This window comes from Rhinopithecus bieti, unplaced genomic scaffold, assembly GCF_001698545.2.
Source record: "Rhinopithecus bieti isolate Rb0 unplaced genomic scaffold, ASM169854v2 scaffold_38761, whole genome shotgun sequence".
Taxonomy (NCBI): domain Eukaryota; kingdom Metazoa; phylum Chordata; class Mammalia; order Primates; family Cercopithecidae; genus Rhinopithecus; species Rhinopithecus bieti.
In genome coordinates this window covers 104,043-123,092 of record NW_016816177.1, presented here as the reverse complement: position 1 = coordinate 123,092, position 19,050 = coordinate 104,043, and the positions used below count along the sequence as shown (strand labels likewise).

The 19,050-nt window shown below is 40.7% G+C and overlaps 1 protein-coding gene across 1 annotated transcript in view; it reads right to left on the bottom strand.

Annotated features, from left to right (window-relative positions):
• SPTLC1 (serine palmitoyltransferase long chain base subunit 1) overlaps positions 1-19,050 on the bottom strand; it is an 82,435-nt gene that overhangs the window by 52,985 nt on the left and 10,400 nt on the right. The window contains exon 4 of the mRNA XM_017854452.1: positions 732-825. Within this exon, the coding sequence (XP_017709941.1) occupies positions 732-825 (94 nt within the window). The remainder of the gene's footprint in view (positions 1-731; positions 826-19,050) is intronic.

Sequence of the window (19,050 nt, the reverse complement as noted above, 5' to 3'; positions counted from 1 at the left end):
TTAACCCACAGAGCTCCTTCCACCCTCCTCCACTTTTCTTCCTTTCTTAGAACTACGACGACTCTAACAGAATATAAAGACAGATGTAAAGACTGAGTATATGACTTAAAACATGGAAAAGTTATACTAGCCTGATTCTCAAAACCTGGTTAACTTTTCTGAATTTGTGGGCCAAGTCTCCTGGAAAATGCCTGTTAGCCCACAATCCCAGTAGGAGAAAGAGTGATTTCCTAGACCCTTCTCCAGCTATTCTCCAGGTCTGGCCTGTTCAGTTCTGTGGTTGTTGCCCAACACTGAGCCACACAAGACACTCTTGCCTCTCTCTGTGTAGGTCCAGCTCACAACTCTTGTCAGACAAAAAGTAATGGGAAAAACTTGCCTAGCCCTTTCCAACATTCTGATTTTCTTTCTTTTTTTGGAGACAGAGTCTCGCTCTGTTGCCCAGGCTGGAGTGCAGTGGCACCATCTCGGCTCACTGCAACCTCCACCTCCTGGGTTCAAGAAATTCTCCCACCTCAGCCTCCCGAGTAGCTGGGACTACAGGCATGTGCCACCATGCCTGACTAATTTTTGTCTTTTTTGGTAGAGATGGGGTTTCACCATGTTGGCCAGACTGATCTTAAACTCCTGACCTCAAGTGATCCAACGCGCCCAGCCTGCATTTGTCTTTTATGTCCAGTTTCTTAAATCAGTAATGTTATCTGTCCACTTCAGCATTATGTGCTACTCACCTTAACCCTAGGGTTATCCAACAATCCAAGAAAATTAAATGAGGCGAAATTTATACATTCTTTTCCATTCACCACAATTTTGTGGCTTGGAGGGCTAGGGAAGAGATAAAGAGAGGTACACGTCAATTACACATTCATGTTACATGTTATTATATTACCTTGGTGGCAGGCACAACAACAAAGTGTTGTCATCCTACCCTATTTGCATACTGGTCTTTGATTTCTTGTTTTTAAGAAGTAGTATTAGAGCATGGTACATTAAAATAAGATATTTTCCATTAATTTTATTTTAATAAACTACCTGTACTACTAAAATAAAAAAAGAAAAATAAGCTAGAATTCCAAGATGAATGAGTGGCAAATCTTAAATGCTTTGGTTTTTAAAACTCGCTTAAGAATGAAGTTGCCAAATAAAGTATGTCAGAAAAATCTGGAATAAGCCAAACAGGAAGAAAATATAAAATAAGATCAAAGGCAAAAATAGGCAGAATGAGTTATGATCTCGTATAAAGTGGCTTAAAAAGAAATGGTATCTATAGGAAGCCACTAAAGAGTAAGTGGGATATGTTTCCAATGTCTAAAGTTAACGCTGGAATGCTGTTGAAGAGGAATCCCCACACTCCTGGGGAGCGGGGACGAATGTGGGTGGTGGGTACACTGGAGCCGGATATGAGCCCGGCTGGGACAGGAGCATGGGCTCCTGAGGATACTTCTGTTAAGCCCTCTGCAGATCTATATTCCAGCCATGAGCCATGCTTCAAAATCATGGGTTCAAATTATGGGTTGCAAACTGTTAAAGGGCTGTGAGACCAAGTTAGTTGGTCATAATCAGCCTATTTTAGCCAGAGGAAACAGTAAAACAAAATAGAATGGAAAAGAAAACATCAGAACCATGGCACAGGGTGAGTGATGGGACTATGTATCTGTACTGGTCCACGTACTGGGTTGCTCGATAAAATGCACTGTAGCCAGAAAAGATGGAGACACACTATTCTCATCGATACCTCTTAATAGCATTGGTCATCCTTGAGAAAACACAGATGCTGGGAAACCAGGAAAAGGAAAGAATGACAACGTGAAGTAAATTCATGAAAGCTAACTAACTCATAAAAAAGGCAAGAAGACTCAGTGAAAACAACAGGGGTTATAGAGTCTGTTAGACAGGCCCCTCTGCATTACGGCCATCACTGACCTCTGTGATTCTCAGTTTCTTCATCATCAAAGTAGGGGGAGAGCCTACCTCTCAGGGAAACTGCTATTATGGAAGTACCTGGCTCATAACAGGTACTCTCCAAATATTTTCTTTCTTCTTCCCTAAGGCTTCAAGGGCTTCTCTTTCAAATCCAGTGCCACTCACTTCCTCAACTGTGATTCTGATTCTATCATGTTATTTAGGTTCCTACTTCTCGGGGTTTCCTTAAGTTTTCTAAGTCCTCCCTGATTCCACAGTCGGGAATTGGCAGTCACAAAAAGATTTTAAAAAACAAACAAACAAACAGCTAGGTAGACCACCCCTGTACCAAAGGTGTTGTAAACACTGAGACCATTCTACAAAAACTGTAATACACAGAAAACAAATGATTAAGAACAAGTACATCCAAAACCCCTCACCACGGCTCAAAAGCTATCAGGAGGCAGCATGATGTGATGCAGGGATGCTATTTCTGTCCAGCACTTGGAGGAGGGAAGGAACAAAGTTTCCAGTGAGAAATGGAAGTCTCAGACCTGTGCCCCATGCAGCCTAGCAGGAACAGGTCAAAACGGGCACCTGATACAGAAATCCTGGAACCTAAAATCTTATAGGGTACGCTGCAGAATCAAGTAAAACCAACCAGAAAGACATCTCCACAATCAAGACCGGAGAGGACTCAAGAGAGAGAAAACAACTTTCCCAATCAAAAACCACAACCCCACCATGAGTGACAGTCAACATACAATACATGCAGAAGGGCTGCCACCCAAGAACGCGAGACGCTGGACGCTAGAAAGTGCTGAGGCCCAAGAGCATAAGTACAAGGAAAGGTTAAAAAGCTACTAAGAAAACGACAGGCTGGGTTGGGCACAGTGGCTCACGTCTGTCATCCCAGCACTTTGGGAGGCCGAGGCGGGCAGATTACCTGGGGTCAGGAGTTCAAGACTAGCCTGACCAACATGGTGAAACCCCATCTCCACTAATAATACAAAAAAATCAGCTAGGCATGGTGGCGCACGCCTGTAATGCCAGCTACTCAGAAGGCTAAAGCAGGAGAATCGCTTGAACCCAGGAGGCGGAGGTTGCAGTGAGTCGAGATTGTGCCATTGCACTCCAGCCTGGGCAACAAGAATGAAATTCCATCTCGAAAAAAAAAAAAAGGACAGGTTAACTTGCTAAATAGTCAAATATAACTTCCGGAAATAAAATCTAAGAGTCAATAAAATTAGAAATCCAAAAGATAGATTAAATACCCCATCAGACACAGCAGAAAAACGAAAGACAGAGCTGAGATTACCAAGAGATACAAAAATATGAAAGAGTACATACTGAACATGCAGGATATGAAGGTTAAAAGTACACTGCGCATGAGTTCTACCAGGAAAAACTGGAGGAAAAAAGTGAGAGACAATGTTTGAACAGGTAACAGCTAAAAATGTCCCAGAATTCATGGGAGACAGATCCACAGACTGAAGTAGAAAAATGAATCCCAAGTAGGATAAATATGAATAAATTACAACAAGACACATGACAGTGAAACTGTAGAATTTTACAGAGAAAAAGAATTGTGAAAGCCACTAGAAAAACAGAAGATGCACAACAATTAGACTGACAGTCTCTTCAGAGGCCAGGCCATGATGAAATCCTCCAAGGGCCGCAGGGCAAATCATGATCCACTCAGAACTTGTTATCCACTAACTGTCATCCAAGGAGGGAAAATAAAAACGCTTCTCATTAGGAGATACAGGTTACCCTCTCTGAACCTCCACATAACAATCTACTAGAGAATATATTTTAGAAAAAGGAATTTTAAGCCCGAAGAAGCTGCACAGATAAAGAAAGAAATACCTAAGGATTGGCAGTAAGAAACTGGTAAATAGGTAAAGAAGGTGATTCTCCTATAATAATCCTGGAGGATATAAAGTAAGTGGAAGTCAAATATCAGACCAGGACATCAAGAAAGGGGGAGTGGGGATGGGGAACAACTGAAGCAGAAGGAGTCTAGTAAGTCCCTGTACTGCTCAGTAAGGACAGAGGAAGATTGTAACATTTGGGGCAAGGTGGCTCATGCCTGCAAACCCAGCACTTTGGGAGGCCAAAGTGGGGGGGAGATCATTTGAGGTCAGCAGTCCGAGACCAGTCTGGCCAACATGGTGAAACCCTGTCTCTACTAAAAATACAAACAATATTAGCTGGGCGTGCTGGTGCATGCATGTAATCCGCGCTACTCCAGAGGCAGAGGCAGGAGAATCTCCTGAATCCAGGAGAGAGAGGCTGCAGTGAGCCGAGATGGTGCCACTGCATTCCAGCCTGGGCAACAGAGTGAGACTCTGTCTCAAAAAACAAAAAAAATTGGACAGGAATTACTTACGTGAAACATGAGGAGAAGAAAAGAATAAGGGAAGTCTAATCAAGAAAACCTGATCAAGCAGACTAAAGGCAAGGGAAGAAAAAAAAAAAAGAAGAAACGAAATAATTAACGCCACTGCCCTGGAACAAAAGACCATGTCTGTCAGCTGCTCCTGCAACGAGGTGTGGCCAGTGTTGAGGTAACCAGGCTGACAAGGCCAGAAGAAGCCTCTTTTCTGCCTGTCTGCCCGCCATCTTCCCTTAAGGTGACCACACATCTCAAGGGCAGAGCACCAGGATGGAAACCTGGGTCCCTGATCATCTGTGGCGCTAGCTACCTCGCTCCACACTTGTGAGGGCAAATAAACTTGTACTTTGCCTGAGCCATCTAAGTTTGGGTTTCCTATTATATGCAGTTGTACCCACTGCTAATTAGTTACAACTTCAACCAGAATGATCTTTAATGATGCTACCTTTAGGTGTTTTGAAGAAATCAGTTTTTTGTTTTTTGTTTTTTTAAAGAGAGAGAAAATAATTTGACACAGATATTGTACTTATTTCCCACACATAATACATATTCCTGGGAGAGGGACTTCCCAGTGAAACACTATACCACCAAGTAAGCAAGGCTTTTTAAAGACCACAACAAAAAGCAACCCTGAAAGGGGTCAAGCGTAGAATCACAAATACTGAATGAGAGTTGGGTAACCTTTTGAGGGACAGCAGCATACACAGATTCAAAAAGTTACGCATCCAGGTATTCAGACAGAAGTGAAAATGACAGACTTTAAACACACATTTTTCAGTGCTTCTAATGGTATCCCAGATGCCTAGGCAAAGGAAACAGCAGTACTGTTGAATATATTATTTGCGCAATGACATTTTAAATATACATGTGCAATTAAATTAATAAATCAAATAACATTATTTTTGGCTATTTACTCTTTAAGTTTACATATCAAATGGGCCAACAAACTGTTTTTTTTTGTTTTTGTTTTTTTTGAGACGGAGTCTCGCTCTGCCGCCCAGGCTGGAGTGCAGTGGCCAGATCTCAGCTCACTGCAAGCTCCGCCTCCCGGGTTCACGCCATTCTCCTGCCTCAGCCTCCCGAGTAGCTGGGACTACAGGCGCCGCCACCTCGCCCGGCTAGTTTTTTGTATTTTAGTAGAGACGGGGTTTCACCGTGTTAGCCAGGGTGGTCTACGATCTCCTGACCTCGTGATCCGCCCGTCTCGGCCTCCCAAAGTGCTGGGATTACAGGCTTGAGCCACCGCGCCCGGCCCAAATGGGCCAACAAACTGTTTTAAACGTTATTGGGAAAATTGTGAATCACCTCATGTTTCAGCAGAAATAGTGTTTCCTATACAAATGAGTTAGTAATCAAAATAAGTGTAAACAGATTAAACTCCTCAGTTAAAAAATGATACTAGGATTAAAATCCAATTATGTACAAAAGAACTACACACAATGACACAGTAAAACTGAAAACGGAGTCCTATTAATCACATAATAACTAAATGAAAGCTGGGTGTAGCTACACTGCTATCAGACAAATGGACTCTAAGGTAAAACATAAGTTTTGTTAGAGATAAGGGACATTAAAAAAAGATGTAGAAATGCTGAGCCCACATACATCGAATAACATACCTTCGAATTAAAGAATTTAAAAACAACACAGAGACAGAGAATGAATCCACATGGAGGGTAACACTGATTTTCACTGTCTCTTTCTTTCTCATTCACTTACATACCAGACAGAAAATGGCTAAGACTGTCAACTATTTGAATAATAATTAAAATGCTTGATGTAATGGACACAAGACACCTTGAATAAAAGGAATATATAATATAAATTTTTGTGATAAAGCCGTGGAACATTTGCAAAATTTACAATGAAGACATAAAGCAAGTTTCAACAAGAGCAGCAGAATCATTCAGGAAAGCTATCATCCAGAACATGTTTTTTAATCACATAGCAATGAATTATAAATTACTGAGAAGACAAAACTTAAGGAAAACACTATGCTTCAGTCAAAGAAAAAAAAAACACACAATAAAAATTAGAAAATATTTAGGTCTGGGCCGGGCGCGGTGGCTCATGCCTGTAATCCCAGCACTTTGGAAGGCCGAGGCAGGCAGATCACCTGAGGTCAGAAGTTCGAGACCAGGCTGACCAACACAGAGAAACCCTATCTCTACTAAAATACAAAAAAATTAGCCGGGCGTGGTGGCGCATCCCTGCAATCCCAGCTACTCGGGAGGCTGAGGCAGAGGAATCACTTGAACCTGGGAGGCGGAGGTTGCGGTGAGCCGAGATCGCGCCATTGCACTCCAGCCTGGGCAACAAGAGTGAAACTCCGTCTCAAAAATATAAATAAATAAAAAAAGAAAATATTTAGGTCTGAATAACACACATTAAAATACAGCCTACAGTCTGGGTGCAGTGACTCATGCCTGTAATACCAGCACTTTGGGAGGCTAAGGTGGGTGGATCACCTGAGGTCAGGAGATTGAGACCATCCTGGCCAACATGGTGAAACCCCCTTTATTNGTGGCGCACGCCTGTAGTTCCAGCTACTGGGGAAGCTGAGGCAGGAGAATGGCTTGAACCCGGGAGGCGAGGTTGCAGTGAGTCGAGATCGCACCACTGCACTCCAGCCTGGGCGACAGAGCGAGACTCCATTCCCCCCGCCCCCCAAAAGAAGTATAGCCTACAGCTGGAATAGTCCTTAGAAAGGAATTTATAGGCTTAAACACGGAAAAGTTCATTACCCCTCATAGACAATTTTGAAAGTCTGCAGCAAGTTCATTAAGTAGCAAAACCTGTCCTAAACATACATGACACTCTTTATTGATTTTATTTATTCAATGGAATGAAACTATTCTGGGGGTGCTGCCCTAGACTACATGAGAGTGGTTCTGTAATAAGGAATATGTACTTTATTATCTTTCAAAACCTTTCTTTAAGCCTGAATTCTGAATTACACTCAGGGTCTTCTTTATTGATTTTATTTATTCAATGGAATGAAACTATTCTGGGGGTGCTGCCCTAGACTACATGAGAGTGGTTCTGTAATAAGGAATATGTACTTTATTATCTTTCAAAACCTTTCTTTAAGCCTGAATTCTGAATTACACTCAGGGTCTTTTGTAAAGAGAATGTGAATCAGTACCAGAAAAGATTAAAAATGTAAATTAAGTGTTCAGCTAAGTTAGAAAAAGAACAGAGTACATCTAAGAGATATATGAATAGAAGTTAAATAACAAGAATTTCAGAAAATACAACATAATAAAGAAAAGTCATGCAATGATCTTAGATGCAGAAATGACATTTGATGAAGTTTAATATCTACTTATAAAACTTAGAAAACTAGGATCGGGGGAATAGTCTCGAACTGATTAGACTATAATACCTAAAATCTACAGATATTAACTGGGAAACAAGATGCTTGGTATCTTTTCACTATTCAGCATATTACTAAAGACGATACCAGTAAAATTGTAAGTCCAAAAATGTGAATAAACAAGTGTGCCCACACACACACACACGTCTGAGAAGAGTCACATTGTTATCGGCAGGTGATATGATCACCTTACATAAAAAACTCAATGAAATCAACAAACCATTGGAATTAATAATAAAGGCAACAAAATACAAAGTATTTACAGTATCAAGAAAAATATAAAGACAGTAATAAATGATAAGCTATATGATGGTCAGCTGAAGGGATGGCTCAACATGTTAAAGATATTATTTTTTGCCAAAATAAACTACAAACTCAATGCAATCACGATTAAAATTCCACCAGAATTTCTAACAGAACTCTATGAACTTCAATAATTACACAGAAGGATACAAGTTCAGGAACGACTAACTGAATTCAGAAACAGGGAGGTGCTTTACTGGAAGGAAGCAAATATTACAGACTCCTGTTAACAACAGGTTTGGTACTGGAGCAGGCAGAGACCAATGAAAGAATCGAGAACTCAAGAGAGCTGTGTGCATATGAATACCTGGAAAACGACAGCAGTTACCCCGCAAACCACCGAGAACTCAAGAGAGCTGTGTGCGTATGAATACCTGGGAAACGACAGCAGTTACCCCGCAAACCACTAGGTTTCACACACATTTTTCTCTATGGATAAAGTTGAACAGCCAGGTACAAAGTGAATTCCAGACACATTAAAAACCTAAAAGGTATTTTAGAAAAGATAACAAAATGTAGAAGAATGTCTTTGGGACCTCAGGGTAGGATATGATTTCTTAACCAAGTCTCCAAAAACACAAACCAAGCCAAGATGGATGCATTTGACTAAGTCAAAATTAAGAAACTTGGTTCAACGAAAGATACCACAGATAAAGTTAACAGACGGGTGATAGAGAAGAGGTTTATTGTATTTCACTGAATCTAAGATGTGATCAATTGCATTTTATCCATCACTAAGGAAGAGAAACAGTGTCAATTAAAATACATTGATATTTTCTTGTCATGTACAGCTTTTAGTTTATGCTTAATGATAAGGTCTATTATACATTCTTAGATACAGATTTTTGTTACACTACATTTGTACTTATGAAAAGGAAAATAGAAGCAAGATAAATCAGTCGAGACATTCCTAAAACCTCTTTAGCTGAGTTTTGTCCCTCTCCTCTAAGTCACTGACACCACAAGTTTTCATACCATGGTCTCCTTCTTGCTCTTGGCAGTATCGCAGCATTTTTTACCAGCATGCTACACTATCATTTCTGAGATTATCTGACATGTTAACTGTCACCCATTCTCAAGTTCTGATGCTGCAACTTTCCTATTGAACCAAACTCACAGTTTTATCGTCCTTCCAATTAAATCACGTTTCTAGAAAGCGAGCTGATACTACCCAAAGGCAACGGGAAGTCTGACAAAGACATCTTCAAAGCCTTTCATCATCCTAGCCTCTGTGAGCTTCTGCTCTGTAGATCTGGCCATCTCTCCGGCCATCAGTTGTCTCATTGACCAGCAGGGCATACACCTCAGCTGGAGTGCTGACAGTAAGCTCACCACCACCAAGTTCACTGGTGCATAGGCAATGAGAACCATGTCACAAACTACCTTCCTGGCTGACAATGACTCACCAGTGACTCTCAGCAGCTTTAAGATTCATCCCCACTTCAGGGATTTTAACTAGGGAAAAACGGTATGTATCTTAGAACCAACGTAATAGAGTACTAAGTCAAAAACTGACTAAGGATTAAAATCTACAAGGTATATAGAACTTTTGCTAATCAAAAGACAGACTGGGAATCCAGTAGAAAAATAGGTAAAAGATATGAAGAGGCATTCAAAGAAGTAGAAAACTCCAACAGCTAAAAAGTAGATGAAATGATGCTCAAAGGCTCAAACAGCAAGAGAAATCCAAAGCAAACAGAACTGCTAAACAGAGATGTAGGGAAAACTTGAATTCCTATATACTATCTCAGGGGACCACAGACGACACAGGAAAGTCCTAAGGGAAAATTAGGCAGGCATGTATCAGTATCCTATTCCTGGCTCTATACCCCCAGAGAAATTCAAGGGAATATTAGGTTCATGAGGGAATATTAATCAGAGGATTCTTTGCAGCAGTGGGAAATGGGGGCGGTTTAGGTGTCTATCATGAGGAAAATGGAGAAGTGAAATGTGGAGGCTGCACACAACAAAAGAATATGTGACAGTCAAAAGAAATGAACAAGAAATACACACAGCAACCCCACCTCTCTTTACTCACCCTGATTTGATATTTCTTCATCCCATTTAGTATCAGCTAACATTAAAAACCACCTCAACCCTTGGTCTCTTGTGAAAGCACACTCGGAAAGCAAATGCAAAATGCATACAAAGTTTAAAGGTCTAAACCTACCCAGACCAGAACAAGGAGAAGAGCTGACAAAATGTTGGAAACCGGAAAGCAAATGGACAAGTTGTATTTGATAAGTCAAAGAGATCAAAGAGAAAGACAAGCCTAGGCCAGCAGTGAAAAGCCAAGCAGCAATGCCTGAAACATGCTCCCCAACGGGGTACCAGCTTCCTCTAAACATGGGAAAACGGGAAAGGCTGACAACAGGAGGACTGGCTGGGTGCCTAGACAATAGGCAGTCACTCCCCTCCTCCACCCTGAAGAAATGCTCTCTGGAAAGGCTGTGTATAAACTGGAAGTCCTTAAGAGAAAGAACGAGTGAAGGCACGGGTGCCACTCTGAAGACAAAAATTAGTGTAAGCTACATAAAGAAAGGTAAGACCCTGGGCCTCTTGCCTTCAACTCAGCTCCCAAATAGTGGAAAGCAGCTTTTTACCTGCAAAGTAACAGACGAGAGGACTCCTCTCCTGGGAAACACAAAGCCAAGAGAATAAAAACTACAAATACTAAGTTTGGGGGTCCCCTCAAATAAACGAACAGGTCCCTGTCTGATTATCCTAGTGCAAGCCCCTCAGTCAAAAAGCCCACCCCATCCTCACCCCTCTAAAACACAAACGGTAACTAAATGTGGTGACGGATATGTTAATTAATTTGATTGTGATCACTATTTCACAATGTGTATGTGTGTGTATATATATACATGAAAATATAAAATCATATTATACACCTTGAATATATACAATTTTTATTTGGCAATTATGCCTCAGTAAAACTGAAGAAAAAGCCAAGCCCATTTTAACAGGGCTCTCAATGACCGTTTTAGTGTGTCATTCTTGAAAATAGATAGACCATCCTTAGATATATGGTCAACTGATTTTCAACAGGACAACTCAGAAGGGAAATAGTCTTTTCAACAAATAGTGCTAGGACAACTTGACATCCACCTGTAAAAAGATAAAGATAGGCCTCTACCTCACACCATATACAAAAATTAACTTGAATTACACACTAAATGTCAAGGGCAAAAACTATAAATGGTTAGAAGACAGCAAAGAGTAAATCTTCGTAACCTTAGATTAAGCCAAAGTTTTTACAGATGACAAAAAAAACACAAGCAACAAAAGGAAAAACAGGTAAGTTAGACTTCATTAAAATAAACTTTTGAATTTCAAAGATCACTATCAAAGAAGTAAATAAAATCCCACAGAACGAAAAAAAAAAATCTGCAAATCATGTATCTGACAAGGATTCAAAATATATAAAGAACTTTTACAGTTTTACTGATAGAAAGAACCCCCCCCACTGAAAACAGCCAAGAAAACATACAAATGGCCAATAAGCCGATGAAAAGATGCTCAACATCATTAGTTATCTGGGAAATGCAAATTAAAACCACAAGATCCCACTTCCCACCTACTAGGATGGCTACAATAAAATAGAAAATAATAAGCATTGCTGAGGATGTGAAGATATTATAAACCTCATACGTAGCTAGTGGGAATACAAAACGATGCAACCACTTTGGAAAACAGTTTGGGGGTTCCTCAAAACGTTAAACACAGAGTTATATGACCCAGCAATCCTACTCCTAGGTATATATCTAAGAAAAATTAAAACATTATGCCCACGCAAAAATGTGTACACATGATTTCATAGCAGTTTTATTCATACATATTTTATTTTTTCATATACTCTTACGAAGGAAAAAACCCAATTGTGCTTCAACTGATTAATGTATAAACAAAATGTGTATACCCATAAACTGAAATATTATTTCGTGATAAAATGAAGTACGGATACATGCTACAATGTGGATGAGTCCTGAAAACATTACGTTAAATGAAAGAACCCAGAAACTAAGGCTAAGTATTATTTATTCCTTTTAATGTGAAATGTCCAGAATAGGCAAGTCCACAAAGAAAGCAGATAAATGGTTGCTAAGGCCTGCGCAGAGGAAGGAGTGGGAAGTGACTGCGAATGGCTTTGGGATTTCTTTTGGGGTGATAAAAATGTTCCAGAATTAGATGGTGGTGATAGTTGTATAACTCTGGGAACATGCTAAAAACCACTTAATTATACACTTCAAAATGATGGATTTTATGGTATATAGATTATGTATCAATATGGCTGCTGTTTAAAGTAAAAAAACTTACATTTCAAAATGGTAAATGTTATGGTATATAGATTATACATCAATAAGGCTGCTGTTTAAAGAAGAAAAACAAGTAAATTCACTTACTCTTGTGTCAACTCAGCACTGAATATAAATAGGTATTGCATAAGTTGAAGAAAAGTAACACTCAACGTATGACTATCAACAAAACATCCTTCTATTTTCTTGTGGTTTTCTGCAATTTACATAATGTTCTTAATGACAATAAAAATATTGTGCATATTGAGAAAAAAGAAGGGATGTTAACAATCACCAGATACTGAGGAAGTAAGTGTCTAACAGATCAATAAAAACTGATAATCAGTACAGTGCAAAAGGGTAAAAATAAAAAATTTTAAGATGTGTAGGTTTCAAAAAAGAAATTCACCTTCCATGACCCTTCTCCAAAATCCATCTATAATCTACTGTAAACCAAGAGATAGGAAATAGCCAATGCAGAACAGAGAAATGAAATTCTCAAGCTAATGGTGATTGGACACACCAGCCGACACACCCTGTGTAGCGGCTGCAAATAACAACCAGTCAGGAGTGGAGCAGGACAGAGAAAGAACAAAGAAAGTGAATCCCATAGATAACTAACGTGTGAACATTCTGAATGGAGTTTCATGCTCCTAGAGGAAAACAACATTAAATTAAAGACCAGTATAGAACCAATCAAGTGAACAAACAAAAATGATTAACTCTGGGGAAAACAAAAGTATCCAATAAAGAAAACAGAGTCTCATAACACTGGCCCAACTAATGGATAATACTAATGAAGTCATAAAAATATAACCACTAAACTATCTAAGGACACAGTATGCTCTATCTGAACTCTGCCAGAAGAAAGGGCAGCGCAAGGCTGCTGCATGAGCTGGCGTCCTGTAAGGGGCACCCAGGTATTGGCACCACAGCCCAAGGTCTGCACCAGGCTGCTGCACTTGCTGGAGGAAGAGTACCTTCCCGTAATCCACACAAAGGCACGACAGGAGCTAGTCCAGGCCTGGGGACAGTGAGTGCAGACGTGTTCTCAGAGAGCCAGTCTCAATCACCTACAATTAATGGACATACGGTCATGTGCCACATAACGACATCTCAGTTGACAAAATGGACCACATATACAACAGTAGTCCTATAAGATTATAATACTGTATTTTTACTGTACTTTTTTTTTGGGGGGGGGGGGGACAGGGTCTGGCGCTGTTGCCCAGGATGGAGCACAGTGGCACAATCTTGTCTCACTGCAACTTCTACCTCCCGAGCTCAAGCCATCCTCCCACCTCATCCTCCCAAGTAGCTGGGACTACAGGCCTATACCACCACACCCAGCAAATTTTTTGGATTCTTTGGTAGAGAAGGGGTTTTGTCATGTTGCTCAGGCTGGTCTCCAATTCCTGGGCTCAAGTGACCTGCCCACCTCAGCCTCCCAAAGTGCTGAGATCACAGGCATAAGCCACCACGCCTGGCCCTACTGTGCCTTCTCTATACTTAAATATATTTAGATATACAAATACAATTTTGCTACAACTGCCTAGAGCGTTCAGTAGAGTAACATGCTGTATAGTTTGTAACCTCGGAGTAACAGGCTATACCACAATAGTCTAGGTGTGTACCAGGTTATAGGTACACACTACACATCTAGGTCTGTGTGAGTCCACTCGATGATGTTTGCAGGACAATGGAATTGCCTAACACATTTCTCAGAACGTATCTACGTCATTAAGTGATGCATGACTGTAAGGAAACCTGGGGGAAAAAAATCAAGAAGAAAATAAAGAACAACATAAGCAAGTTTCTTTAAAGAAAAAAAAAAAAAGGTAGGCCAGGTATGGTGGCTCACGCCTGTAATCCCAGCACTTTGGGAGGCCGAGGTGGGCAGATTACCAGAGGTCAGTAGTTTGAGACCAACCTGACCAACATGGAGAAACCCCATCTCTAGCAGCCTAGTTTAGGGAGCTGCTTGATGCCCACAGGGCTACACTGCCCCAGAGAAGGAGCCCACATACAGCACTATCTAGAAAGCCAAGCCATACCTGTGTATATTCTGCTCCGTGAACTAGTGGTCACTGCCTCCTCTGTAATGACAGAGGCTACCCTGTCATTACAACAGCGTTCTTCAGGAAAGCAGCTACTGCTCTCTCTATCCTAGAAACAAACTCTCAAAGAGGTTTGCCTTCCACATCCTAGTGACTGCAACACTAACTGTGGGCTGATTTCTCATGCCATCGGTGTGCTCACCAACTGGGCCTGTTGCTTCCAGGAGATCCCCATCGCAAGCCTGCAGACCAGCCCCAGTAATCCACAGCCAGATGAGTGTTTCCAGGGCAGTCCCATCTCAAACTGGTGAACCAACCCTTGTGACTCAGTAACACACTCACCAGCTAGGCATGCAGCTTCCTGAGACCACCGCCTTCCTCCACAACTCCCAACCTGAGCAGAAAAACAAACTGCACATACTCCTGCAGCCTAGGTCACCAAGGCACTCACGGGTATCACCAAAATGGATAACAGCAAAAGAAAAAAAAAAAGGCAAGAAAAAAGCACGGATACTACATTACTGTCCTCCTGGAACTAAAGCAGATGCAGCCCATCCAACTGACACCCTGAGACACTTCTCCAGGTGAAAGTCTTTCGCTACATAAACTACTCTATACAACTGGAAAAGGTGACCATGTCAACAGTATCATAAATATAAACATAGGAGATAAGAAACATGAAAATGCAATGAAACTCGACACCACCAAAGGTGCATAATGTTTCACAAAGTTACCCTAAATAAATGGAAATTTTCAAATTGCCTTAAAAGGAATTTCAAACATTGATCTTAAGAAAATTCAATGAGATACAAGAGAATACAGATAGAAAACCTAACAAATAATAAAAAAAAGCAATAACCTGAATGAGAAATTCAACAAAGACATAGATATCATTAAAGAAAACAAACAAGCCAACAGAAACTTTAGGAATGAAGAACTGAATGAATGAAATAAAAAGTACAACTGAGAGCTTCAACGGCACACAAGGTCAAACAAAACAAAGAACTTCTGAATTTGCAGACAGGACTTTTGAAATAACCCAGCCTGAGGGAAAAAAGGAGAAAAAAAGAGGAAAAAGAATCAAAGAAAGCCTATGAGGCTTGTGCCATGATATTACGATAACAGATTTTGGAAATACAGAAGAGAAACAGAGAGAAGAGACAGACAAAGACACAGAAAACTTATTTAACAAAATAATAGCTGAAAATCTCCCAATTCTTGGGAGAGATGTGGACATCCAGTTCCACGAAGCTTCAAGGGTCCAATACATATTCAACCCAAAAAGGTCTTGTCTAAGGCACATTATAATCAATTTGTCAAAAGTCAAACACAAAGAAAACATTCTAAAATTAGCAAGAGAGAAGCATCAAATCCCAAGGAAGCAAGTCTGCTTCAGACCATCAGGAGTCTTCACAGCAGGAACCCTGAAGGCCAGGAGAGATAGGATGATATACTCACAGTGCTAATGGGAAATCTGTCAGCAAAGAGCACTGTACTTAGCACAGCTACCCATCAGAAATTAAAGACATAAAGTCTTTACCAGACAAACGCATGCTTATGGAATTCATCCCCGTAAGACCAGCCTGACAAGAAATGCTTAAGGGAGTGCTTCAATCACAAGTGAAAGAACAATACTAAAGCAAAACACAGGACACGATCAACCTGTTAAAACAAATTCACATTCAAATTGAGAATTCCACAGTACTGAAATAATGCTTTACAATCTTTCAAATCACCCTTGAGAAAGGTGAACATCAAAATAGTCAAAGATATTTATATCCACAATGAGTTCTTAATAAATGCCCAATACAGAACAATATAAATTAAGGCAAAAAAGTACAAATTTTGTGCATTGACAGGGGATGTGGGGATAGTATAGCAGGTTCATGTGTGATCAAAACTTTTAATCAACTTTAAATAGTCTATCATAACTATAAATTTTAAATGTAAGCTCCAGAGTAACCAAAGAGAAAATATTACACCAGATATGTCAATGAAATAAAGAAAAGAATCAGTTTATCAGTACAGAAACTCACCAAATCATAAAGCGAACAATAAAAGAAACAAAAGATCTACAAAACAACCAGAAAACAATTAACAAAATGACAGAAGTTCACTTCTTGCCTTTTAATAATATCTTTGAATACAGACAGTTTCAATTCTCCAATAAAAGATGTAGAGAGGCTGAATGGTTTTCACACGTTTCCCTAGTCCAGACACCCAAGAGTATGTTCCTCTCTTGGGCATAAGAAAATCTAGAGTTATATTTAGGGCATCATAATGTGCGGTGAATAGTTGACCGAGCTGGCATGCTCACAATGACCAAATTATGCTTGTCATATTTTAATTCAATACATTGATCTACTATTAACTTGTAAATAATGTATTTGTTTTCTAGACACATTCCAGGAAGACCAGAGAAACTGACTTTTATCTATATGGAATAATCCACTGGTGAATTTCTTTTAGGATAGACCAAAGCTGATCTAGAACATGATCTTGACATACTTGGATACTTCCCATCAGATGAGAAAGAACATCTGGGGTGAAAGGCTCCATTAGAAGAGCAATGTGGGATGGTGCTGTGCTAACTGGTAGTCCCTGCCCTACATCTTTGTAGAGGACTGGAGCCCAGAGTGGGCCATGGTCAACTTACATGTTGAAGTGAAAGCCTTCTTCTAGGTGTGCATGTGCTTATTACAGATATGCCACGGTGCAAAGTACCCCAGGAATACAGGAATAAATAAGAATACATGCTGTATCCATGATCATGAGGCCCACAGGCCAGAATGCCAGCTGTGGAATGGCACAGCTCGGGTCCAAAGCCTGGCTGGGCCGTGACCACCTGAATGACCTGAGGAATGATCTCAGACAAACTTGTAAAAGAAGTGGAGACCCTGCCTGCTAGCGGGCNACAGCTACCCATCAGAAATTAAAGACATAAAGTCTTTACCAGACAAACGCATGCTTATGGAATTCATCCCCGTAAGACCAGCCTGACAAGAAATGCTTAAGGGAGTGCTTCAATCACAAGTGAAAGAACAATACTAAAGCAAAAACACAGGACACGATCAACCTGTTAAAAACAAATTCACATTCAAATTGAGAATTCCACAGTACTGAAATAATGCTTTACAATCTTTCAAATCACCCTTGAGAAAGGTGAACATCAAAATAGTCAAAGATATTTATATCCACAATGAGTTCTTAATAAATGCCCAATACAGAACAATATAAATTAAGGCAAAAAAGTACAAATTTTGTGCATTGACAGGGGATGTGGGGATAGTATAGCAGGTTCATGTGTGATCAAAACTTTTAATCAACTTTAAATAGTCTATCATAACTATAAATTTTTAAATGTAAGCTCCAGAGTAACCAAAGAGAAAAATATTACACCAGATATGTCAATGAAATAAAGAAAAGAATCAGTTTATCAGTACAGAAACTCACCAAATCATAAAGCGAACAATAAAAGAAACAAAAGATCTACAAAACAACCAGAAAACAATTAACAAAATGACAGAAGTTCACTTCTTGCCTTTTAATAATATCTTTGAATACAGACAGTTTCAATTCTCCAATAAAAAGATGTAGAGAGGCTGAATGGTTTTTCACACGTTTCCCTAGTCCAGACACCCAAGAGTATGTTCCTCTCTTGGGCATAAGAAAATCTAGAGTTATATTTAGGGCATCATAATGTGCGGTGAATAGTTGACCGAGCTGGCATGCTCACAATGACCAAATTATGCTTGTCATATTTTAATTCAATACATTGATCTACTATTAACTTGTAAATAATGTATTTGTTTTCTAGACACATTCCAGGAAGACCAGAGAAACTGACTTTTATCTATATGGAATAATCCACTGGTGAATTTCTTTTAGGATAGACCAAAGCTGATCTAGAACATGATCTTGACATACTTGGATACTTCCCATCAGATGAGAAAGAACATCTGGGGTGAAAGGCTCCATTAGAAGAGCAATGTGGGATGGTGCTGTGCTAACTGGTAGTCCCTGCCCTACATCTTTGTAGAGGACTGGAGCCCAGAGTGGGCCATGGTCAACTTACATGTTGAAGTGAAAGCCTTCTTCTAGGTGTGCATGTGCTTATTACAGATATGCCACGGTGCAAAGTACCCCAGGAATACAGGAATAAATAAGAATACATGCTGTATCCATGATCATGAGGCCCACAGGCCAGAATGCCAGCTGTGGAATGGCACAGCTCGGGTCCAAAGCCTGGCTGGGCCGTGACCACCTGAATGACCTGAGGAATGATCTCAGACAAACTTGTAAAAAGAAGTGGAGACCCTGCCTGCTAGCGGGCTATGTGGTAAGAGGCAGCATCCAGTCAGGTCAGGGCACCGTGTCCTCTCCTTGGAAACCTGCGCAGCGAGGCTGGTGGCCCTCAAGGCCACAGTAGCCATGGAGAAGGCAGGCCTGGCTCCAGGCGGCACAGAAGCAATGGAGAGGCCCTGGGAAGCCTGGTGAGATCTGGCTGGTCCTGCGCCCTGCTTCCAGCAAGTTCTGGCGCTGTAACCAAGGGGACAGGGCCGGCCAAGACAGGGCCACTGGGTGTCAGCCAGCACCTGGGCCAGGCACCAGGCGGGAAGGGCTCTGGCAGATCAGCCCTGCACCCCCAACAGCCCCACAGGGGGGCCCATCCAGGGCCACACATGTGCCCCCAGGAGCAGGACGTCCCTGAGGCTA